Raw genomic sequence first — 23,893 nt, 5'->3', positions numbered from 1 at the left:
TTGATAATGAAGGAAATTAAAAGGATAATATTTACTTGGAATTTGAATTTTGATATTTTAATAATTGTTAAAATTTCGAATTTTTCGAAAATTTACTCTGAAAGTTTAAAATTTGAAATTTAAATTTTAAATCTTTTAAAATTCAAAATTTTGGAACTTTTCAAAATTTAAAATTTTATAACTTTTTAAATCTCTAAATTTCAAAATTTTTAAATTTCAAATTTTAAAATTTTTTAAAATTTAATTTTAAAATTTTAAAAATTTTTTAAATTCAAATTTTTAAATTTTTTATAATTTTAAGTTTTAAAATTTTAAATTTTTTTAAAATTCAAAATTTTAAACTGTTTTAAAATTCAAAATTTTGAACTTTTTAAAAAATAAAATTCCAAATGTTAAAACATTTAAAATTTCTCGATTTTTCAATTTTAAAGCTTGTTTAAAATTCTAAAATTCAAAATTTTTTAAAATTCTTAAATTTTAAAATTTTTAAAATTCAAAATCTTAATATTTTTTTTAAAATTTTTTAAATTCCAAAATTTTAAAACTTTGTTCTAAATTTTAAATCTTTGGAATTCAAAACTTTAAAATTTTTAAAATTCAAATTTTAAATTTATCTAAATTTTAAAATTGTTTAAAATTCTGAAATTTTAAAATTTTTTTTTAAAATTTCTAAATCTTAAAATTTTTCAAAATAATTAAATTTTTATCTTTTTAAATTTTTATTTCAATTCTTCCGGCCTTTTTCCTGTTTCATAAATTAATTTTAGTTCCAATTTAGTCCAAATCTCTTTGCATTTAATCCAATCATAAATTTACGGTTGATAATTCAATTTAATCCAATTTTAATTCATTCACATTTCAATTCAATTTCAACAGATAGTAAGTCAATTAATACATACACTATTAAGAATTTATCCCCAGATTATCCAATATTATTGCACAATTTTTTTAACACTTGATTAAATTTATTTATATTTATTTTAATTTTTTAATATTCAAAAATACACTTTACTATAAAAATATTTATTTAAGCTACACAATAAGGTTCAAAACATCCACAAAATTTCCATCAACTTCCTTTTTTTAAATTTTATTATTTTTTGAGGTATTCTTTTTCCTTATTCTTATATCTTTTAATAATTCCAGTCACTAAACTATCAATTGCCGTTTCATTTTAGCCATGCTGCCGATTCAAAAGCTTACGCGAAACTGAAACAAAAATGCTGTATGACTTGAAAAATGTTAAGCGATACGTATCGGAGCGAATTCGGGAAGATGAAAGGAATTCTCTTCTCTCGGTTCTCTCTCTCTGTGTTTTGGTTCCGCTGCGATATAAATTGGGAATTCGCCTGTTTTGTAGTAAAAAATGAGAGAATAAAAAAATTGAGCAGCCGGCCACGTGAGAGAATATTTACATCCGTTGATTATGGTGAAACACGACGATTGAATATCCATAGTTGAATTATATATGTGTGCTGTACTCAAGTGACTTCTCAAGACTAAAGCTTCCTTTTTGCTTTTTCCCTTCGGTGGATATGCTTTGTTTAAGTACAATTGTGTTCGAGTGGCAGTAAATGAGGCAGTCGTGCCGGAAAAATTTAATCGTAATTCATTTTTATCACGTTATGCTCACTAATTTCCTACACTTGAATGTACAACAACATAACATTTGCATGACAGAATGAAAATGGGAAAAAAAGTATTGAGGGATAATGAATCGTTAACTTCTTTTACGGAAGCTTTTAATGGGGGAGGGGGAAGGAGGAATGGGTCATAAGTCGATTACTACGGCTGTGGTTCGGTGTTGCATCACAAGGTATGGGACTGCATAGGTACACCATGGGTACGGTATGATGGTACACCGGGTGCTCCTGGTACACCTGATACACCTGGTACACCTGGTACACCTGGTACACCTGGTGCATCTGGTACACCTGATGCACTTAGTACACCTGGTACATCTGATGCACCTAGTGCATCTGGTACACCTGATGCACCTAGTACACCTGGTACATCTGATGCACCTAGTACACCTGGTACACCTGATACACCTGGTACATCTGACAAAGTGGTACATTTGTCCCGTTCAAATGGTACTCCAGGGTTGTATCAATCCAGTACTATTGTTCCATACAAATGGTGCACCTGTACCGTACCATTGGTGTATCAATATCATATCACTATACTGGGTTATAATTACACCGTTAGTACGGGAAAGGTAATACCACTTTACCACACCAGATGTACCTTTGCTGCTTCGCACCCATAGTGTATATATACAATTCCATGTCACGGAAGAAATCGAGCCCTGTCCTACAATGGATGACGTCAGGCATGTAAGCGGGAGTGGTGCCATTTTGGTTCAAATGGTCGATTTTTTATGTAACGTAATAAGTGAACGGATCCCATAAAACGAACGGAATTTTTGAATAATTTGAATACGAACAAAGAGAAATGAATGCTTTGCATGTGCGTTTCTGTGGATTGATTCAAGAGGTCTTGATGTTGACTCTTAATATGCTCTACTCCGGGTCACAGCACTAGCTACAACTCAGAATCGTACATTTAAAGTGTCATTCTTTTATTGCGTATTGCAAGAAAATGAGTGCTTTTGATCCTCAGAATTTCCGCTTTACTTCCACTGACAAAAACTTATTCAGAAAATCAAGAATTTTAAAACAAATTCCAACAAAAACTCAATCCCTTCTGTTCTTTGCGTTATGTAATAACCAAACAGCACCTTTTATAAGTCTATAGCTTGAAGGTATGAATAAGGTATTCTCGAAAAAGCAAGAACTTTCCCAACGCATCGAGCAACTGACCACTTAATTTAATTAAATCTCTAGCTTATTGAATTATGTCATAGATTAATGCACGATGCAGTGATTAATTAAGATAATATGTTCCAAGTATCAATAAGTGATCAATTAAATCAAAAGTGTTATGATGTTGTGATCATAAGCCAGACGGTACGATAATTTCTTCTGAGAATTAATCATTTTCCATTCAATTTGAACATTTCTTAAAGATGAAAATAAAAGTTGACAATATCAAGGATGCATGAATGATTTCTTTGCAATAAACAATGAGTATGCATTATTCATGATATAAGAATCAACTGTTGTACGTGATTTGTATGAGAGATTTATTTTTTCAGATTGAAGATTTCTTTTGGTGAAGCTTTAAAAAGCGAGCCTCACTTTTTAAGATGGAGTGAGGAAGGTGGGTATAGGTTTAGTAGAATTCTGGAAACATTTTGGGAATTAAACCTCAACACCGGATGAAGTCCTCCGTGGCTTCCACATTCGAGTCCTCACAACTCTCGCCCCTGTCTTCTTTCCCCGGTCAACTTTACCCCTAGATTTCCCCCTGACAGCTCTGCCCTGTGACAATTTTGCCCCATGACAATTTTGCCCCATGACAATTTTGCCCCCTGACAATTTTGCCCCATGACAATTTTGCCCCCTGACAATTTTGCCCCATGACAACTTTGCCCCCTGACAATTTTGCCCCATGACAATTTTGCCCCATGACAATTTAGAATTCAATCCAAAATAAAGCCAAAAGACACCCCCTGCCCTCCATACCCTTCTCTCTGGGCTAATGACCTTTCAAGGTGTAACTCTAGATCAGTGGTGGGCAACCTTTTATTTTTTGCGGCACACCTTAGTGGTAAGCCTTAACCTGTATCCCACACCGCATACGGTTCTTGACATTTCTAGATTTTTTTCCCTCCTTAATAAAAATTCCGCAGGACGATCTTGACCTTCTGTTTAAAGCGTAAATTACAAATCCAATTCAAGTTCAATTTGCTGTAGCCTTACATTATGTCTTAAAATAAATAAATCCTCTATTTTTAGTCTAAATATGTTTATAGCACTGCTCATGACATATTCATAACGATTATATCTTCTTCAATCAACAATTCTCGTTATTTATAATTTAGCAATAGCTTCAAATGATATTTTAAGACTAGGATGTCAAGTTGCCATTTCCTTCACACAGTCGTAATCAAAAAACGATAAAATTAAATTTAAAATTAAATACATCGATAAAAAATGTGTCAACAATGCTTTATTCAGCTTATCTTATCAGTGTCACACCGTAATTCCTCTAAAATACAATTTTTAAAGTGACAGAATTTGCAGTCTGAGTTACAAACTTGAAGGAATTCCTAATGGATACCATAAACATTGTGATAATTGGCGATGGTACAGTGGGAAAGACCTGTCTACTTCATTGCTATTCAAATGAAACTTTTCTGGAAAGTTATGTACCTACAGTGTAAGTTTAAATGATGTTGAATTTCATTGAATTTTATAGAATAATAAGTTGATCTATGTAAGAACAGTGATTCATAGCTAGTGAACTTGACATTACCTTTAGGAAATAGAAAAAAGAGTGATTTTAATGAGAATGGAATGAAGTCGATGGAAGTTTTTTTTTAAATTACTAAAGTTTGTGATACTGTATTGAAGTATATTAATTGCTAGTTACTTACTACAAAAGCAACAGCTCTTTTGGTGACTGAAAGTATAAGATTTATTGCAGCTATTTATATAGAAGATATAGATTGTATATAAAAATACATCTATGCAGAAGAAAAGTTAGTTAAAAATCTGTTTTAAAACTTATTTAAGAACCGTTTTAAAATTTAAAAATTTTTTTAAATTTTAAACAAAATTAAATTCGAAAATTCAAATTTTAAATTTTTTTAAAAATTCAAGTTTCAAATTTAAAAAACTTTAAAACTTTAAAATATAAAAAATTTGGAAAAAAAATTTTGAAATTTTATTGTAAAAATTCAAAAAATTTTGAAATTTCAAATTTAAAAAAAAAATTAGAATTTTAAAAAATAAAAAATTTTGAAATTTTAAAAAACTTAAAAAATTTTGAAATTTTAAAAACAAAAATTATTGCAATATTAAAAACCAAAATTTTTAAATTTAAAAAAAACAGAAAATTTTTTAAATTTAAAATCTCTCACGCTTTTTAAAATTTTCAATTTTCAAAATTTAAAAAATTTGTTATTTAAATTTTCAAATTTTTTTTTTTTTAAATTTTCTTTTTTTTTTTTTTAAATTTCAAATTTTTCTTTCAAAAATTTTAAAACTATCTTTTAAATTTTCTATTTTTTTTTTTTTTTTGTTTTTTAAAATTTTTAAATTTTTTTTTTTAAATTTCAAAATTTCAAAGTTTTTTTTTTGTTTTTAAAATTTCACAAATTTTTTGTTTTTTAAAATTTCAAAACTTTTTGTTTTTTAAAATTTCAACTTTTTTTAAATTAAAAAATTTGTTTTTGTTTCTGAAGAACTGCATAAATTTTCAAAATTTTTTTCTTTTCCAAATTTTTAATTTTTTTGTCTTTATAATTCAATTTTTTTAAGTTTTAAAATTGTTTTCTAAAATTTCAATTTTTTTTTTGTTTTTAAGTTTTTAAAATTTAAAAATTTATTTCTGAAAATTTAATTTTTTCAAATTTAAAATGTTTCAAAATATTGATTCTTCAACAAAATTTAATATTACGTAATTTCCGAACGTTCCCATAAAGAGCTGTTTAATTGTAAATTTTTCAACTTTTCCATTCAAATTCAAAATTAAGTTATTAAATTCACAATTTTACCAATTTTGCAGTAATGAAATTGACCATTAAAGTTAAAGTCAATAAACCTGACCAAAAAGGTCGGAAATAAAATTTCATTACATTACTTCCAAATTGAGAACTGAAAACTAAAATGAAGCAATTGCTTCTCTAATCCTTTCAAATTACAATTTGACGCCAAAATCCCTCTAAAAAAAATACCTTCTCTAAATGAGAATCAAACCCGTCTCCTGTGATTTTAATTTAAAATAAATTTGAATATATTTAAAGAATTAAATTAAATTGACAAAAAAAATGTTGATTTTTCATTCTGATTCTGTCTGTGAATTTACCAACTTTTTATCTGATTCATCAAAGTTTTTAATTGAATCCATTACATCGTCATCACCCATTAATATTAATGAGTTACATTTAATGCTTCCCAAGCAAATGACATGGATGTCCCGAGCTGCACAATTCTGAGAATTGCTTTAAAATGGGACAAAATCAGCTGTAAAGTTGCCGTCGGGGTGGCTCGGTGGCGGAATGGTTTGGAGCTTTGGTACCTAATTATTGTGATATCGATCAAGCGGTCATGGGTTCGAGACTCGGCAATACAAACTTTTTCAATTGTCCTTTTTTTTGAATTTTATAAAGACAATTACCAGTCAATAGCCTCCTCAAAGAGGAGGTTCTGATCCCACTATAAACTATAATCCCTGAAATCCCACCGAGTACCGAGGTCAGACACACCCCCTTGTTAAACAATCATTAGCCGCGAAACGCTCTAGCGCAGCTCTGGATCTCAATGATCTGACTAGGTTATGGCAGAGCTCGAAACCGAGTCGAGTCGAGTTCAAGTGTATCGACCTCGAGTTCTGGGTGAACGTTTTTTTTAATGGTGCCGTCAATGCCAGTTTGCGTCTTACCATTAATACTGCGACATATCAGCCCCTTAATATGCTGCCCGGATGTAAAGACATGTAGAATATTTCCATTAAATTCCACAAATATTATTCATGTGATTTTAAATCATACAGAACAAAAATTTATGTAAGCTAAAAAGACACAGAAAAAAAGGATTTACAGAAATATCATACTTTATTCAATGACGGCAATTCTCTCTTATGATAAATTCCATTTCTATTTTGTGTGCTAAATCCCAAGCAAAATCTTATCTTTTTCTTATGACATTTTTGTGAGTCACCATTTGTGCGTTGACTGTGTATAATCTCTCTGTGTGATACATTTTTGACATAAATGTTCACAGACGGTTTCTATCGATTTCCCTTAAGATGCACAAGTTCAAAAGCAATTTATACAGCAAGGTTAGACGAAGACTACTAAGAAAAGTGCTGGTTCAAAGAATATAATTGGTAAAAAATATTACTAAGCTGTGCGGTAATCGAAGTAATAATAGTTAAGAAGATGACAAACAGATGTGTATGGAACACTTGTATGTTTATTACTGGTGTGACATCGGTAGTTGGTGTCATCTGCAAATGATGTCTAGGTATGGTTTCCCAAAGTCTCGATTTCGACAGATTCTCCAGACGAGCTCTGAGCAATTCTATCATTGACACGGCGGCACCGAATTTCGTGTTATTTGGGAAATTTTGGTAGAGCTCTGTCATGGTTTCCTGCTCATCGAACCTTCCACTTGAAGCTAGACCTATTCTCTATAAAAGGAATCTTACTACTAGATTTGCTAATTGAAATCTAGTTTGGGTATGAGATTTGTCGAAACTGAACTTTGGGTGCGCAATTTTTTACCATCGTCTTTCAATGCTAGTTTATGTATGACCAATGGTTGCCAACTTGTGTACCGTGGGGCACTGTAAATACTCTGTTAATTGTATATGACCAAGTATTTAATGGACTGAGCAACTATGTGTGAGCAATGTGTGAGAAAATATGGGTTGTTATCAAGACATTTTTATGGGTTGTTCTTCACACAGTCGCCTTCTTGGAATCGAACCCATTTAAGGGTCAAAAGGGTTGTGAGAAATGTGTGAGTCCTTAAACATGTTAAGCCACTCTATAAAATTCTTAGAAGTCGACTTCTGGCAGAATCGAACCTATTATATGACAAAAGAGTGATACAGATTTCCGATCTGTTCCTCAGACCTTACTCTCACATTGCCAAACTGCTCTGACACCAGATTATCCATCAACTTTGTCTTAAGTTTAAGACAAATAAGGCTTTATATACATTCTTATAAAAGCTCTAAGTACGGTTCCTTCACTTATTCCTTTAAAGAAGAAGAAGAAGGATGGGTTGGAGGTACAGGTAAGTATACCAGACAAACTGACAGACCATTACACAAAATGACAATATAATTAAGGAAAAAAAAAAATTAAAAAAAGTTTCTGTAAATGTGCTAAAAAAAATTATCATAATTGTGAATAATTACAGCTACGACAAGGAAGATTTTGACGTGATGTTAAATGGAAAAAATTATGTTTTAAAGTTAATTGACACCGCGGGACAAGAGGATTATGAGAGGGTACGAAGGTTGTTTTATAAAGATGCAAAAGCATTCATATTATGCTATGGTATAGAGAATCATGCATCATTTAATAATATATATAATAAATGGATGCCTGAATTGAAGCAGATAGACAATTGGCCAATTCCATTTATTTTAGTCGGTAAGAAGGCTCTAACGAAGATTATAGCATTTAAATTTCATGAATTTTCTTCCACATTCAGGTACGAAAATTGACTTAAGAGATGATCCAACATACCGTAAGCCATTAATAACAACAGAAGAAGGTGAAGGCCTTGCTCAACGAATTTGTGCAAATCGTTTTATCGAGTGTTCAGCTAAGAAAAATGTCCACATTAAAGATACGATTGAAGAAGCACTACGTGCTTCATTTAATGGACCAATTGTTGAGAATAAGAAAAAGGATTCGTGTTTTACATGCTGTCAGTCATGAATTTGAGTTTTTATCATGCCTGTTACTGTTACTGCTATAAAATAAATCTTATTTTTCCATATTAAAAAATGTGTTAACATTTCCGACGGACATTTAAAGGGATGGATGGTTAAAATTAGTTATAATACATCATAGTGAATATTTTTAATCAAAAATTTGAATGAGGATAACAACTGGAGTTTTTCTATTTCCGGGGTAATTTTGATGATGAGTAGTTGATGGCAGCTGTTCAGTTTAACTGTGGGTTGTAAGCTTTTGAAATTCGACGGATTTAAAGAGTTTTTGTTACTAAGTGGGTCATAAATTGACATGAATTTATAGATAGATTTTGACATTTCATATTAATAGAAATTTTGCACTGTTCACAGGCAGCATGATGTGATAGCATTTGACAGATACATATAAATGTGGATTTTTGTATCGAAATTTAAGAATATTGTCTAAAATAAGTGAATGTGGTTTCGACCCACTCTTTTCTGGATTACATTTTAAGACTTTTTTGAGACCCCTGTAGCTTCCCTCGAACAGACAAGGCACGCTAAGTGAGAGCGCTCTCAATTAGGTGAGAATGCTTATTGTCTGTTAGGGACTCTAGGGGAAATATACTCCTAAAACTTCTGCAAGGATAAAAAACTCTGTGTAACTACCCGTAGGTTAAAAATACCCTAATAACAGCCGACTGCTGGGTAAAAATACCCCCGGAATCACCCTAGATTAAAATTACGCCCTAGAGAACTGCTCTAGGGTTAAAAATAAGTCGCGGGGTTTGGCCTACCCGCTGGAGCCTGATCCTTACTCCTAAGATAAAAATACCCAAACTACCCAGCGTTATTGCCTCGGGGTAAAACTACCCTAGTGAACTGGGGTAATCTTAGTACCTGCTTCACGGTAAAAATACTTAGATTTAAAATTATTGACTCTAGTTGGGGTAATTGCCCTGGTAAAATACTTATGTACCTGTAAAAGTGTCCCTAAATTAATAGGTGCTGAACTAGAAACTGCAATAAAAATACCCCTGTTACTACCCAAGGGCAAAATGAATAAGAACAAATCATCAATAATATGGAACAAAAAGTATGCACAGTCTCGACTGGTCTAGACAATGCTAATAAATATTCAAAATATTCAAAATGAAATTTGTAAGGTGAGAAAAATTACATCAAGCTGTAAACTAATTCCACGTTGAGTCTTTAACCTCTCGTTTGATCTCAGCATCAAATTTAAGATTCACATTAATCTCCACGAGCAGTATGGGTATTTTCCCAAGCATCATGCTGTTCATTTTTTTTACATGCTGCTGATAATGCTTCTTGTAAGCAGTTAGGATGTATCGAGTTGATTATGCGAAATAAATCAAGCACATTTCAAACTTTTTGGACGTCACTCAACGAAATAAATTTGATGTTCATGTCGATCATCGGAACTGAATTCATTGATCCTGTACGATGGACTTATTAGCACGTGTGTCGGCCTTACTATCCTTTCCCAAAATTGGATATCGTAATTAATCAACATCAAAAACTAAATTGCTTTTTTTTTTGCCTCCACTCCACTTTGGTTCCGTGCGTGATGATAAGGGTAAGTAATTTCATCTTCCAATCTAACACTGCATTTAGTAGAAAATGGAATTTCTTGTGAATGCTTGTACATTTGTGTACATGTCACGAATATATAATGTCATTAAGTTACATTTGTATTAAATTGATTTTTTTTTCTTTCCTGTCCGGTTCCATAAAGCTTTCTTGTGTCCAATTCCAATTTCTTTTTATGCATAAAAAACAGTTCAGCAAGCAATTGACCTTATGGGTGACACTAAACTCAAGTTTAATAAATTTTTATAATTCTTTGTTAGCCTTTTCTTTGTGGATAGAGTGATGGATTTTAGCATATCAAAGGTGTTGCTACTTTGGGAACTAAAACTTTTCCGTATTTATGGTGATCCTTATTAAATTTTAGATGAAGCAGAACAGACAAAATATTGACCTGAAATGCATGGCAATGGCTGTAAAAAACGATAGCGTTTTGATATAATCAAACTTCAGTGGACTGTATCTAGTTTAAAAAATATATAATGCTTTATTTCTCCAATGCAATGAATGATCTTCAATAAACTTCAATAAACTGACTTTTCACAATATCAAAGCCAACTAAGACAAAAAATGTTGAAATATCATTCAACAGGCTGGATTTTGAGGTTTTAAGGCACTTAATGTCCAAAATGATTGATTCTTTTATAAGAAAATGAAGATTTTGGATGGAAATGCTTAGACATAGAGGCATAGCCGATTTTTGGGATATTTTCACGAAAACCCCTTGCAAATTGAAGAATTTCACCTAAACAACCAACAGCTCTACCAAGTTTGACCACTAACCTCAAAAAGTATTGCCTACTTAATTAAGTTCTTGTCAGGGTTCTCGTAGTTCCTTTTCAAAATATGTACTTCATCAATTATCTTCGCAAATTCTTGATTTAATCAAATAATTTGCATTATTTGAATTCCGAGCAGTACACTGCAGCAAATCTCGTTTCTAGCCGTAAGACAGTCGTCATTGTATCGACCAATCATCTAATCCAGAGATCGAAGTCGACTTGAGTTCGTTAAAAACCGATTAAAATTTGCATTGAATTAATTTCTGCAAGCACTTGTGAAGTATAACATTTTATACAAATTTCAATCAGTTCTAATCAAACTAGGGCAAACTCAATTTGGCTTTAACCTCTCATCTTATCTTTAATCACAATTTCAATAATAATTCAGCGTTTCGATGGAGATTTTAATAAACATTAACAACATTTCAATGCTTACTTTGATCAATCAATTTATATTAAAAAATACGTACTTTACAACATCCACACGTTCTCGTGTCGTTTTTTCTGTTAACAAGATGACGTGGATGTATCCTGCCTACTACATATATCATTCAATAACATACTCCAACTATTTTTTATTTTCAAAGCTAAGCTAGTTATTGCAAACTTACTGATGATAAACTCGAATTGAAAATGAAGGTTTAAATGCCCGATCGACACAAATTATTCATGGAAGCGTGAAATTGACGTGAAAGTGTCTGTCATATGTCGTTCAAATATCTACCATATGAAGTCCAAATGGTTGCCATGTTGCGTTCAAGCGACTGTCATATGGTGGTTTTAAGGTTGCATCCAAGTGGCTTATATGTTGCATTCTTGTAGCTTCTATGTTGTGTCTAAGTGACTTCAATGTTGGGTCCAACTGGCTTCCATGTTGTGTCCAAGTGGCTGCCATATAGTGTCAAAGGGGCTTCCATGTTGCTTCCAAGTTGCGTCCAAGTGGCTACAATGTTGCGTCCAAGTGGTTATAATGTTGCGTCCAAGTGGCTACAATGTTGCGTCCAAGTGGCTATTATGTTGCGTTTACGTCACTGCCACATGTGTCATAATTTAACATGCACAAGAAGGCATCTAATCAAAGCCGTCCATATATGGCAGTCATATGGTGTTACCTAGAGACTTAAAAGTACTGTAGCCGTGACCATCTTCATTTGTGTCACCCGGAAAAGTTTATTCATGCATGGTTCTCCTAAGCATCCTTCAAACCACCCAAAACAAACACATTTTTGAGTAAGTGAAAATTATTCTTAAAGATATCCTCAATATTTATAACTTCCGACCTTCTACTTCCATATTTTCACCAAAAATATATCACTTGAACGCCTCTAAGTTATATCTTGGAGCATTTTAATAATATATGATAACCTTCTTGGAGGATATAATATGTTACATGTATGTTCTATGAAGATTCCGTTTTCCTCGAAGCGATAATGCTTGAAACTGACATTTATAGGTAGTTATCGAAGGTAAATAGAGACGAAAAATATAAAAAGCATATTCCGCAGACCCACAGCAGCTAATAATTTAAGGATGTAAATAGAATTTATTATTTGAGCTACTTTCAAGGTTGCACGAAACGATTTTTCATTTGTATTATTTAGTGAACGGCCAAGAAGATTACTTCGAGTATGAAAATTATTGCGTTATGGCCAGTGCTGGGTATACTGCATGTCGCGACACACATGTGTTGTCTAGAAATGTCATGAACCACATGTCGTGTACTTTTTGTGTCGCGACAAAGCAACAAGGTGTGCCATGCCACAAAGAAGTTTGGACAGCACTGCCTTATGCCTTCCGGTGCTATTTTCTCGTTACTCTTACGTGCCTGCCTGATAAAATCATGAAAATAACTTTTGGTCCTTTACACAATACTTTAGTCTTGCTTCTTTTATGTTTGTATAAATCATTTAACTTTTGCTAGTGCTCATTTCGAGAAGGGATAGCATGTGATAGGATCTGATGACTTTGACGTACTGACGTGCTAACACGTTAGTTTGTTTAGGATTAATTTGCTTATAAACTGTAAATTACTCATTGGAGTAGCCATGAATGAATTGTGTGATTTATAGTTTTGCTCTAACAAGCTTGACTGGCTGAATAATTTTATTTGATGTCTGATTAAAGGCTGAACACACAATTTAATGGTTTAATGTCCGAGCGGCACAATTAGGCTGGTTTTGGTATTTTTTGTTGTAGATCCACTTTCAGGATGTCAGTCAGAAGTCTTACCGTCAATATGCCCCCCTAACTGTGCCATAGCAAACACATTGTGCTACTCGGGAAGGTCAACCGACTGTCTATAATCAAATCAACATTGATTTTGTTTTACAAAGTATCCCATGACGATTTGAACTGGCTAATTGGATTCAATTTATAATTTGAATGTAGGAGTCCTTACATCACAGCATATGTACGCATCATGTTATTAGCTTTGAGATAAATAAAAGTGTATGACCTTGTTAATCGCGAATTTGTCAAGCGGAAGTATGTATAATTTGTTATAACGGACATTTAATATTCAAATTATATAGGAATGTGTATGGAGGGATGTATTGCATCAGTGGTGTGACACGTTTATTGTGACATGACACATTTGACATGTCTGCACCGTGACAGTTTATTTCGATCTATTTATACACTCGTGATCCGCTACGAGGAAGTTGATCCGCTCCGACGAATTGATTCGCTCTAAGGAAGTTGATCCGCTCCGACGAATTGATCCGCTCCAAGGAAGTTGATCCGCTCCGAGGAAGTTGATCCGCTCCGAGGAAGTTGATCCGCTCCGAGGAAGTTGATCCGCTCCGAGGAAGTTGATCCGCTCCGAGGAAGTTGATCCGCTCCGAGGAAGTTGATCCGCTCCGAGGAAGTTGATCCGCTCCGAGGAAGTTGATCCGCTCCGAGGAAGTTGATCCGCTCCGAGGAAGTGATTCCCTCCGAGGAAGTGATACAGATACGAGGTAACCAACCTTTTGCAAATTATAGCTTAGTAACCAAACTATCACCTCCTACATCTCAAGCTTCTTTTGAACCTTTATCATTTTCATGAATAAATCCACAAGAATTAAAATAATTTCAAAAAGTGTCTGAAAAGCATCATAATTTTGTCTCAACCACGTATCTGTATCGTAGCTGATATTATCAAATTATAATAATGATTCACAACTTCTCGTTTGGAATAAATGAGCTCATTAACTTGTTTTGACATAATTTCATAGTTTATGAATGCAAATTCTCATAAATTTTAGTGAATTTGAATTAATTGCATTAAAATACTTATTATAATTAACATTAATGTGAATGGATACGGAACTAATTGATAAAGTCAATATGGAAAGTGTAAATATTGTTATTGTCGGTACTGAAAATACTGGAAAAACGTGCTTTTTTCATCGATATGCAAATGATATATTTTTAAAGTTTACACCTGCAAAGAAGTAAGTTGTTCGACACATGTACTGATGATGTCTATAAAGCAGCCGATCGAACCAGAATAGCACAAGTTGGCTGATCGATTCAAAATCTGACTCCAGATCAGCGTTGTTCCGGAGTGGCCCTTACGTGACATAATCAGCCACACGCGGCGTAACAGTGACGTGACATAGTCAGTTACACGCGGCGTGTCTCTGACGTGACATAGTCAGTTACACGCGGCGTGTCTCTGACGTGACATAGTCAGTAACACGCGGTGTGTCTCTGACGTGACATAGTCAGTTACACGCTGCGTGTCTCTGACGTGACATAGTCAGTTACACGTTGCGTGACTCTTACGTGGCATAGTCAGCTACACGCGGCGTGACACTGACGTAACATAGTCAGTTACACGTTGCGTGTCTCTGACGTGATCTAGTCTGTTACACGTGGCGTGACACTGATGTGACCTAGTCAGTTGCATGTTGCGTGATAGTAACTTGACCAAGTCAGAGTCAAGCCATCCTGATGCAAGATTTTGGATCGATTAACCGACTTGAACTACTCTGGAACGTCCGTCGATCAATTCCTTAACTAATTCACATAAATTCCATTTTTTAGCATTGACTTCAAAGACTTCGAAACAGTTCTGGACGACAAATGCTGTGCATTCAGTTTATTTGACACACCGGGACAAGATAATTATGAGCATCTACGACCACTAGCTTACAACAATGTCTCAGCATTCATTATTTGTTACAGCATAAGTAATAGAGATTCATATGAAAGGATATCCATGAAGGTGATACCAGAACTCATGCGAATATTTGAGTGGCCAGTTCCGGTTATTTTGGTTGGTAAGTTTCGGATTGTAGAGAAATTTGAAGTTTTAGGAATGTATGCTCAATCACACATTTCAAATGGACATGCTGCAACCTTTTTTGATTCGATTTGGCAAGCTTCTGTGTGGATGTCTGAGCAGAGTGGAATCTGGGGTATTGAGTCATATATATGTGAATCTACCAGTGCGATAGTAAGGACTCTGTAGACGAGAGGTTAGCTTACGGACCGGATATTTGTGTCCGCTCTTCTGTAAGTACGTGAGTTCGATTCCCACCAGAGACTGGAAGTCTCAATCGTTATGTACAGTGCTGTCGATATGACAAGGATCCCTACAATCCTCAAGACATTACAGACATGCTGCTTAATTCTAAGTACAGTGTCTCCCACACACAACCACATGCCATTTCGCATGAACAAATCCTCCTTAAATTAATTTAATTTTCACTCAATTTTCAGCCACAAAAATAGACTTTAGAGATAATCCAAATGTACAGCATAAGGAGCTATTAATAACAACAGATGAAGGCTTACAATTAGCGAATAAAATACGAGCGAATAAATTTATTGAATGCTCAGCAAAGCTAAATATAGGAATTAAGGAGGCAATTCATGAAGCTTTGCGTGCAGCACATGAAGAGTTGATGAAAGAAAAGCCCCAAAAAAAGGTTTTATGCTTTTCATGTCGTCAATCTTGAGAAGGTATGGTGAATGGAATCAATTAGACAAAGAATATATATCTGATGTGCTTATCTTGTTCTAAACTTAACCGAGATTTTTTGTAGTTGCTGAAGATTCCTAATAAAGTAGAAAATAATGTTTTGTGGACGAACTTTTAAGACAAAAGACATTAATGAGCTTTTAGGAGCTTTAAATTTATTGATAAAGTTCATTGAACGAACATTATTAAAACCATTAAAAATTTTGTTTTAATGCTGTTGTCTTGGATATTAAGTAGCGTGACCATTTGCTGTATTTTTAAAGGGAAATGTTGGATGTTGCTGTACAGAGATTCTGACATCGAATTCAAGCGAACATGGTTCGATGGACTGGATATGCTGTAAGACGGCCTGTACTTACTAAATTACATACTTACTTCGCTGACCGTATAGATCAAGTGGCGCATGAAGCTGGCTCCTGCTTGACAATTACTAATTCCAAGTGTGAGTTACTATTTCTATAGACAGGTCCTTTCCATGAGTTCTTTGGTTTGTAGAAGCTCCTTTAAATAAGGTCTTCAAGTCTGAGTTTGTAGATGGCATACGATTACGAGGACGACCAAAGACTTCATGGAAGGAAGCTGTTCAGAAGCAGTTCGCGTGGACGGCCATAGAACTCTTGAAAGAAGGGAATGGATATATACAGTGTTGCATTTGGTATTGGAAATTGGCAAGCGGAAGTCAGAGATATGGTCAGTTTTAGAAAGCATCTTAAGGAGGCCATGGATCACAATTGATCAGTACAGCATGCTTCATTTCAATTTTCTAACTCATTTCGTTAGTCATACAGGTCAAATGTGATGGACTCTCTCAATTGGCGCCTACAGCTGATTCTATCGCTAGATTTCGTCTCCCAATTTCCTGTACTTACTTACTTACTCAATTCGCTGGCTGTACAGATTAGCTGTGATCCATGCCTTTCCTCAGTTGGGGTTCAAAACGGGCTCCATTACCAACTGCAATACCATCTCAATCAACAGACTTCCTTCCAAAAGTTCTTTGGCCATCCGCGCGAACATACTTTGCGTCCATTTATACTTTTAATGTAGTTTACAGATAGTTCTAGCTACACTCAAGGATTAAGTTTGTATATAACATTAATCATAATATTGTGTATCACATTTAGAAATTAATCATTCTTAATTTTATCGTGACTCTGAACAATGAACAAGCTTAGGGATAGTTAATGGATGATGTCTATTGAAATATTAATTTTAATAGATCATCTGCCTGTTTACATAAAGCAAAGCTTGACAAGTTGACTTGAGTTGTATATTAAGTCTGAAATGTGTATGTCCTTAAAGCAGTGGTGCGCAATAAAATATTTTCTCGGCACATCTTGATGGTAAGTCTCGACCGAAACCATCCACGGCATACGATTCATGGCATTTCCAAAAATTTTGGCTTGACACTAGAGTGCCGTGGCACACAGGTTGTCCAAAACTGCCTCAAGAAGTCTTTTGTCGTTTGAGGCATAATAAAATCTTAAATTCAGAGCCCGAAGCCAAATTGAGTTCTTTACAATTTCTAAAAACCCAATGAAATTTGTATGAAATTTTATACTTCACAAGAGCCATCAGAAAAAAAATTATATTTAAATTTTACTCGGTTTTTAGCAAGATTATAGCGAACCAGATCAAATTCAAGTCGAATTTGACCTCTGCCTGAACTTCTCCATGAGCATTATTCCTAATAGACAAAGAGCATGCTTTCATGGTACAGAAATATCCACTATGTCACCTAAAACCGGTATCTTTTGCCTATTGAAGTCCTTAATAAGTGAACGACCTCTAAAAGTGCGTTTGCCACAATTTATGAACAACCTCAAAGCTAGATGAATGTTGATGCACAAAAATCATTTTAATAAAATTTTCGTAGGAAGCAACATAGTAAAAATTTCTAGTTTCCTTGAATTATGACGACTATTGTTAAAATTGCAGTTGTTGGTGACGCAGTAGTCGGTAAAACATGCCTAATTTATCGATTCTGCCATGACACATTTTTGGAGCCAAATAATTCAATTAAGTAAGTACAATAAAGTAATTAATTTATAATTTTGTGGTGATGAATTGAAGCTAGAAATTAGATGGAAATATTCTATATTTGAAAAAATCCAGTCAAGGGACATTTTGAACACAAGCCCACCTTCTTAGATGCATTTTAAAAAATGCCATGTTCTAGGACAGTGTTATCCAAACTTTTATATGCCATAGAAAACCTTGATGGAAAGCCAAGACCGAAACCGCACGAGCTATGTGGTTTAATGCATTTTCAAAACATTTTGCCGGCATACAGTTTGGATAACACTGTTCTAGAGTATTTTTAATTTTGTTCGGCATACATTCAAATTTGGCCACCACGGTGACAAGACGGCAGTATACTTAGAACTAAGTGCCATGATATTTGGCGAAAACAACTAAATTTACCAATTGGCTGGAACTAAGTGATCCAAGAGTCCGGAATGTCTTAAGTCAGTTAATTGATCAAAAATCCGGGAGCTTTGACTTGGTGCTGGATTTGATCAATGGTGCCAGATTTAAATCGCATCTGGCACCAAATCAGAGTCACGTTGTCTTGATATCGGATTTTGGTTCGATTAGCCGTCTTGTGCTTTTCGGGATACTTAGCCGGTTCTAAAATCCGACAAAAGTTTACATAGACTCTGAATTGATGCAAGAGTCACGCATGTCAGGTGCCCGGCTTTGAATCGATTAGCGGTCTTGTGCTAATCGGGATACTTAGGTCACTTGATTCTAAAATCCTGTACAAGGGAAGGGTGACTCTGCCTTGGTGCCATTGATTTAAATGCCAGAGTCAATCCTCTCCTGGGCTTGGTTTTGGATCGATCCAACTTGTACTATTCGGGTATACTGCTATCTTGCCGATTGGAAAAGTCTATTTCCAACGGTTACGGAGTTGACACTCTTTGAATCTACAACCACTTAACAATCTTCATTTCCAGCATTGACAATGAGGAAACAGAAATTACTCTGGACGAAACAACTTTCACTATCAATCTAGTGGAACCAAAAACTGATGAAGATGCTGATCGATATCGTCCTTTCTACTATAAAAACTCAAAAGTCATCATTTTATGCTACGCAATTGACAACATTTCATCATTTGAAAACATATCCAATAAATGGATTCCTGACTTGAAACATTTATCATGCAAGCCAATTCCATACATCCTCGTCGGTACGTAACAAAATAAACACAAATATTTTCAGACATTAATTATCAAATTACAAAATTTTAGCAACCAAAATTGACCTTAGAGACGATGCAAATACCTCTGAACCATTAATAAAAACAGCAGATGGCGTGGGTCTTGCAAAGAAAATTGGTGCAAGAAGATTTGTTGAATGTTCGGCAATGAATAATGTAAAAGTCAAGGATGCAATTGAAGAGGCTTTGCGTGTTGTCATAGAAGACCAGAATGGTAAGAAGGTTAAAGAGCATTCCTGTGTTTGTAGTTAGATCAAGTATTCATTGATATTTTAATAAAATGTTGTGTTTTTGCTGATTTGACTGTTTTGACTGATTAATCAGCATATTTTCATTTAAATATCTTGAAAGTTAGTCATAGAATGCATAATAATAAGCGAAACTTTCATATTCAATGAAAACAAACCGGCATTGTCAATAAAAAGTAAGAAAAAAACCGTTACGATAAAAATTCAAATTTTCCCGCGCAGGGATTTCGCAGATTGATACAAAAATTTTTAGTACACTGTAAAAGCGCTTTGTTGATATTGAAAAAATTTTCTTGTTAAAAAAATAATAAATTTAAGTGATAATATGCAATATAATACGACGAATGGTAGTGAATCAGCAACTAATGATGATGATTATGCCGAAAGTGTTCTTAGAAAGATAGAAAATGAGCAAAGACTTGCAAAAAAGCGAAAATTTGCAAAAATTAGTGAAGGATTTAGTTTATTTACATATTTTTTCTTTATTATAATAAGAATTGTGCTAGTTTTTGTTCCTCAATATGGATATATTCATCCTGATGAGTTTTTTCAATCGTCCGAAGTGATCTCAGGTAAAATTACAAGATGTGGATGTCATTTACAGTCATTAATCATGAAAATTTGTAATTCCTTTAATACAGGAGAAGTCTTTGAGCTGGAACATACAAGAACATGGGAATTCAACAGTACAATGCCAATAAGAAGCTATGCCATTCCATTTTTCTACCTTAAAATTCCAATGGTTGTCCTAAAATTCATTCTGATGTTTACAAAGATGCTACTGGGCGTTGATCTCCTAACATCATACATTATCTTGATATTTCCACGAATCATCATCTGTCTCATCTCATTCCTGAATGACTATAGCATTTATCAAATTTGTCGTGCTTATAATTTGAAGTATGACATTCGACTTGTGACCTTTGCCAGTTCAGCTGTTGTCCTTACATTTGGAATAAGAACATTCTCAAATACAATCGAAATGACACTATGTTCACTTCTACTATATTTAGTTAGTGACTGTATGATATTGTCTAATACCGTCATCTATCAAAAGGAATTTTTAGAAGAAAAATATGAAAATGCAAAAAATATCAGCGAACGTGTGAAATATTTCAAGATGAGAATGTCATTACCGCATCATTCATACAGTAAATGTGCTATGATATCATCAATATGCGTTATCGGTATCTTCAATCGTCCTACGTTCATATGCTTTGGATTACCGCTTGTATTCTTTTGGATGTTACGTGGTATGGGAATATCAAGAACTGTCACATTTACAGACTTTAATTTAAGAATGCTATTTTTCATCACAAGCGCACTGCCATCATTTTTTATCATTGTAATCATCGACTCACTTTATTATGGCTATTTATCATTAGCACAAATTTATATTATGGACATATCGATTTACAGCTTTCTTGTTACGCCTGTAAATTTCATCAGATATAATATTAATTCAAGCAATACTGCAGCACATGGTGAACATCCAAAATGGCTTCATTTTCTAATTAACATTCCAATATTATACAATATACTTGGCATCATCGCGGTTGTATCGTTCCTGAATATGTTCTACAAGTTCTGCAGGAAGGAATACCAGAATTTACCACAAACTCAGTCATTTGTATTCATGATGACAAGCGCCATATTCGCACCAATATTTATGCTCTCATTCTTTAATCATCAGGAACCAAGATTCCTTATTCCAATCACGGCACCTTTAATTTTATTACATTCACCTAAACTTATTACCGGCGTGAATATATCCAATTATTTACGAGAATCCAATTGGTATTTAGTGAGATTCTTTGGATCTTATGTGAATATATCAGTACGTGGTCGTGTGATCCTTAAAATATGGTACATGATGAATATTATATTCACAATATTCTTTGGATTCATTCATCAAGCTGGCGTTGTTCAACTGACCGATTACATGTCAAGTTATTATCATCATGAGAATATGAAACAAATTCATCTTGTAACAAGTCATATTTATAGCATTCCCGAGTCACTACTTGTCATACCTAATTCCAACATTATCCTTACAAATCCTGAGACTGGACTTAAGTATAAAAGCTCACGTAGATTCTTTATCTATGAATATGGAAGTATGGACATTGAGCAAATGTTTAAACGTATGAAGATTGTACTTGATGCAGCTGAATTGAAGTTAAGGATGAAAAATGTGAATTATGATGTTTTTATAGCCATTCCATCCAGTCAAGCTTATGAACTAAATCAAATGTTTTACAAGCATCAGCAATTGATAACGTACAAAGAGGAACAAATATTTTATCCACATTTATCAACAGAAGCATTTCCAAATTTCTACACAACCATTCATCCGTGTGAGATAAATACAAATGTCGATGAACTGGATGAAACATGTAGTTTAGAAAATTATGATGATATTAAGGATCAATGGACGACTGCAGGTGTTTTGCGGCGTGTCTCATTGACGGCACATCAGTTTGGACTTGCACTTTATAAAGTTGAAATAAGAAGGAAGAAACCAAAGTTTTCGTAGTAAATTTTGTACTTTTTTTATTATATAAAATGTCTAGTCACGTTTTTGGCTCTGCTTGTTCTTTTGTCTCTGTTGATGTTATGCTTGTAAAGCTGCTGAAAAGCTTCTTTTGCTTTTGATACTGTAATTTTTGATAATTAAGAAGACTTGTGGCTGTTTAAAAATTCATGATGTTATATGAGCGCATTCTCGTTAAATCTGATAAATTGCTTGGCGACAATATTGGATAATGTCCTTACTAAATGAGAAAGAATTGGAATTAAAGTTGAAGAGTCTTAAATTTAACGGTAGAAAAATTCAAGTTTTAAATTTCAAATAACGGTTGAATCGATTTCTTCGTTAAATTTTAACGGTTAACAAGATTTCAAAACGACTTTTTTCAAAATTTTAATGACGAAGAACATCAAAAATTTTTTTGATTTTCAAAATTTTTAACGAAGACTTTTGACGATTAACGGTTTCAAAATTTCAAATTTCTTTGTCAAAAATTTTAACGAACAAGATTTCAAATTTTATCGTTTTTTAGAAAAATTTTGACGGTTCAAGAATTTCAAATTTCTTCTTCAAAAATGTTAACGACTTCTAGAATTTCAAATTTTAACGGTCTTCAAATTTCAAATTTCTTCGTCAAAAATTTTAACGATCAACATGATTTCAAATTTCATCGACTTTTAGAATTTCAAATTTTAACGGTCTCAAAATTTCAAATTTCTTCGTCAAAAAAGCTAACGACTTTTAAAATTTCAAATTTTAACGGTCTTCAAAATTTCAAATTTCTTCGTCAAAAATTTTAACGGTTAACATGATCTCAAGTTTTAACGTCTTTTAGAATTTCAAATTTTACCGATTTTCAAAATTTCAAATATTTTTCGTTAAAAATTTTGACGGTTTTCAAAATTTTCAAATTTTTTCTTTATAGTTTCAAAAAATTTCAACTTTTGACCGTTTGAAAAACTTAAATTTTTGAGTAAATTCTTCTCATTCTCAAGCCAAATCCAACAAAATGTTCATTCAGTCACAACAAATGTCATCCACAAGCCATGCCTCCACAATAAAATGCTCTCGAAAACCCCAAGAGACTTATTATTTCAAAAAATCATAAGAAGCAGTAAGGCACTTGATTATGTAAACATCAACAGACTTATTTTTAAGCACTCCTAAGAAGAACTCCATACTTATTTAAAGACTTTTTTTTCTAAAAAAAAATTTAAATAATATTTAAGCTTCAAACCAAATAAAAAGGAACAATGACAATTTTTGCAGCTTTTAAATTCAAATTAAATTACTGCATTTTTTAATTCTGTATTTTTCCAGTCATCAACTGTTTATTCAAGCTCTTATTATTATGCAATCAGTGATTTCAGTTGCTGACATGATTAAAGAGGAAGAACATTGAGGCTATGGGCAATTTACTCTCATCCGATAAAGAATGGAAATTTTTGGAATTGAAATAAAGGTTCTGTTCAAAGGAAATGCTCACAAAAGTAAATAAGAATGTCTCTTATGACAAGTAGGGTTAACGATGTACTTCAGAGAATACATTTAGAATTTGCAGAAGGATTTGCTTGATTTTTTAGGTCGAAATGATGATACTTTTTAGATTATTTTCGGTTATTGGATATTATTCTTCATTTTCTTGAAGGCACGACAGTGGTTATGTAATATCGGGCAGGAGACATCTACAGGTTGAATTTGCTACGGGGTAACATAGTACAAGATCCGTTGAGACTTCTTTTCTTCATTAAAATATAGTTGTTAAGCCAGATTCTTGTTCGACTAAAGGTGGTGAACGCGTATTATATTAGATTGTAGTCGCACTCAGCCCAACTCCTTCATGCATCAACCTAACCTTGTCACGGTGGAGATCGTCAATCCAAGCCACATAGTGGAGCGGAATTGAACGAGTCTCTGGTTAATACAGGGTGCGTTGTTCTAACAAGTTAGTAGTTTAGCATGCAAGCGGCCTAGCAAGCAAGCAGTCTCGCAAGCCATCCTTAACAATAAGCTAAGAAACCAAAA

At 33.5% G+C, this 23,893-nt stretch overlaps 5 protein-coding genes across 5 annotated transcripts in view; 4 read left to right on the top strand and 1 right to left on the bottom strand.

Moving 5' to 3' along the window:
• Positions 1-1,196, bottom strand: part of LOC139099086 (uncharacterized) — a 59,103-nt gene extending 57,907 nt beyond the window's left edge. Inside the window, exon 1 of the mRNA XM_070651484.1 lies at positions 900-1,196. The gene's annotated coding sequence lies outside the window, so the exon portion shown is untranslated. The remainder of the gene's footprint in view (positions 1-899) is intronic.
• Positions 1,197-4,105: 2,909 nt separating this feature from the next.
• On the top strand, positions 4,106-8,593 carry LOC139099092 (cell division control protein 42 homolog). Its single transcript, XM_070651490.1, has 3 exons — positions 4,106-4,284; positions 7,998-8,233; positions 8,295-8,593. Exons 1-3 carry the CDS (start codon positions 4,178-4,180, stop codon positions 8,522-8,524), a joined length of 573 nt encoding a protein of 190 aa, XP_070507591.1. The 5' UTR covers positions 4,106-4,177; the 3' UTR covers positions 8,525-8,593.
• Positions 8,594-14,222: 5,629 nt separating this feature from the next.
• Positions 14,223-15,841, top strand: LOC139099066 (rho-related protein racC-like). Its single transcript, XM_070651464.1, has 3 exons — positions 14,223-14,329; positions 14,925-15,160; positions 15,603-15,841. The coding sequence occupies exons 1-3, from the start codon at positions 14,223-14,225 to the stop codon at positions 15,839-15,841; spliced, it is 582 nt and encodes a 193-aa protein (XP_070507565.1).
• Positions 15,842-17,677: 1,836 nt separating this feature from the next.
• On the top strand, positions 17,678-19,342 carry LOC139099065 (ras-related protein Rac1-like). The gene is made up of 3 exons (XM_070651463.1): positions 17,678-17,887; positions 18,825-19,060; positions 19,122-19,342. The coding sequence occupies exons 1-3, from the start codon at positions 17,778-17,780 to the stop codon at positions 19,340-19,342; spliced, it is 567 nt and encodes a 188-aa protein (XP_070507564.1). The 5' UTR covers positions 17,678-17,777.
• A 265-nt stretch (positions 19,343-19,607) lies between these two features.
• PIG-Z (phosphatidylinositol glycan anchor biosynthesis class Z) lies at positions 19,608-22,175 on the top strand. The gene is made up of 2 exons (XM_070651487.1): positions 19,608-19,910; positions 19,980-22,175. The coding sequence occupies exons 1-2, from the start codon at positions 19,664-19,666 to the stop codon at positions 21,872-21,874; spliced, it is 2,142 nt and encodes a 713-aa protein (XP_070507588.1). The 5' UTR covers positions 19,608-19,663; the 3' UTR covers positions 21,875-22,175.
• The last annotated feature ends 1,718 nt before the right edge of the window (positions 22,176-23,893 follow it).

The sequence above is a fragment of the Chironomus tepperi genome, unplaced genomic scaffold, assembly GCF_022539635.2.
Source record: "Chironomus tepperi strain 1889 unplaced genomic scaffold, CSIRO-AGI_Ctep_v1 contig_461, whole genome shotgun sequence".
Classification (NCBI taxonomy): Eukaryota; Metazoa; Arthropoda; class Insecta; order Diptera; family Chironomidae; genus Chironomus; species Chironomus tepperi.
This window is presented reverse-complemented; position numbering and strand designations above follow the sequence as displayed.

Excerpts from the sequence above, each read along its gene's own strand:
- LOC139099092 (XM_070651490.1), top strand. The coding sequence starts at position 4,178 with ATGGATACCATAAACATTGTGATAATTGGCGATGGTACAGTGGGAAAG. Across the intron at positions 4,285-7,997 it reads GAAAGTTATGTACCTACAGT|CTACGACAAGGAAGATTTTG; the intron begins GTAAGTTTAAAT and ends GAATAATTACAG. Across the intron at positions 8,234-8,294 it reads AATTCCATTTATTTTAGTCG|GTACGAAAATTGACTTAAGA; the intron begins GTAAGAAGGCTC and ends TTCCACATTCAG.
- LOC139099066 (XM_070651464.1), top strand. The coding sequence starts at position 14,223 with ATGGAAAGTGTAAATATTGTTATTGTCGGTACTGAAAATACTGGAAAA. Across the intron at positions 14,330-14,924 it reads AAGTTTACACCTGCAAAGAA|CATTGACTTCAAAGACTTCG; the intron begins GTAAGTTGTTCG and ends TCCATTTTTTAG. Across the intron at positions 15,161-15,602 it reads AGTTCCGGTTATTTTGGTTG|CCACAAAAATAGACTTTAGA; the intron begins GTAAGTTTCGGA and ends CTCAATTTTCAG.
- LOC139099065 (XM_070651463.1), top strand. The coding sequence starts at position 17,778 with ATGACGACTATTGTTAAAATTGCAGTTGTTGGTGACGCAGTAGTCGGT. Across the intron at positions 17,888-18,824 it reads GAGCCAAATAATTCAATTAA|CATTGACAATGAGGAAACAG; the intron begins GTAAGTACAATA and ends CTTCATTTCCAG. Across the intron at positions 19,061-19,121 it reads AATTCCATACATCCTCGTCG|CAACCAAAATTGACCTTAGA; the intron begins GTACGTAACAAA and ends ACAAAATTTTAG.
- PIG-Z (XM_070651487.1), top strand. The coding sequence starts at position 19,664 with ATGCAATATAATACGACGAATGGTAGTGAATCAGCAACTAATGATGAT. Across the intron at positions 19,911-19,979 it reads ATCGTCCGAAGTGATCTCAG|GAGAAGTCTTTGAGCTGGAA; the intron begins GTAAAATTACAA and ends CCTTTAATACAG.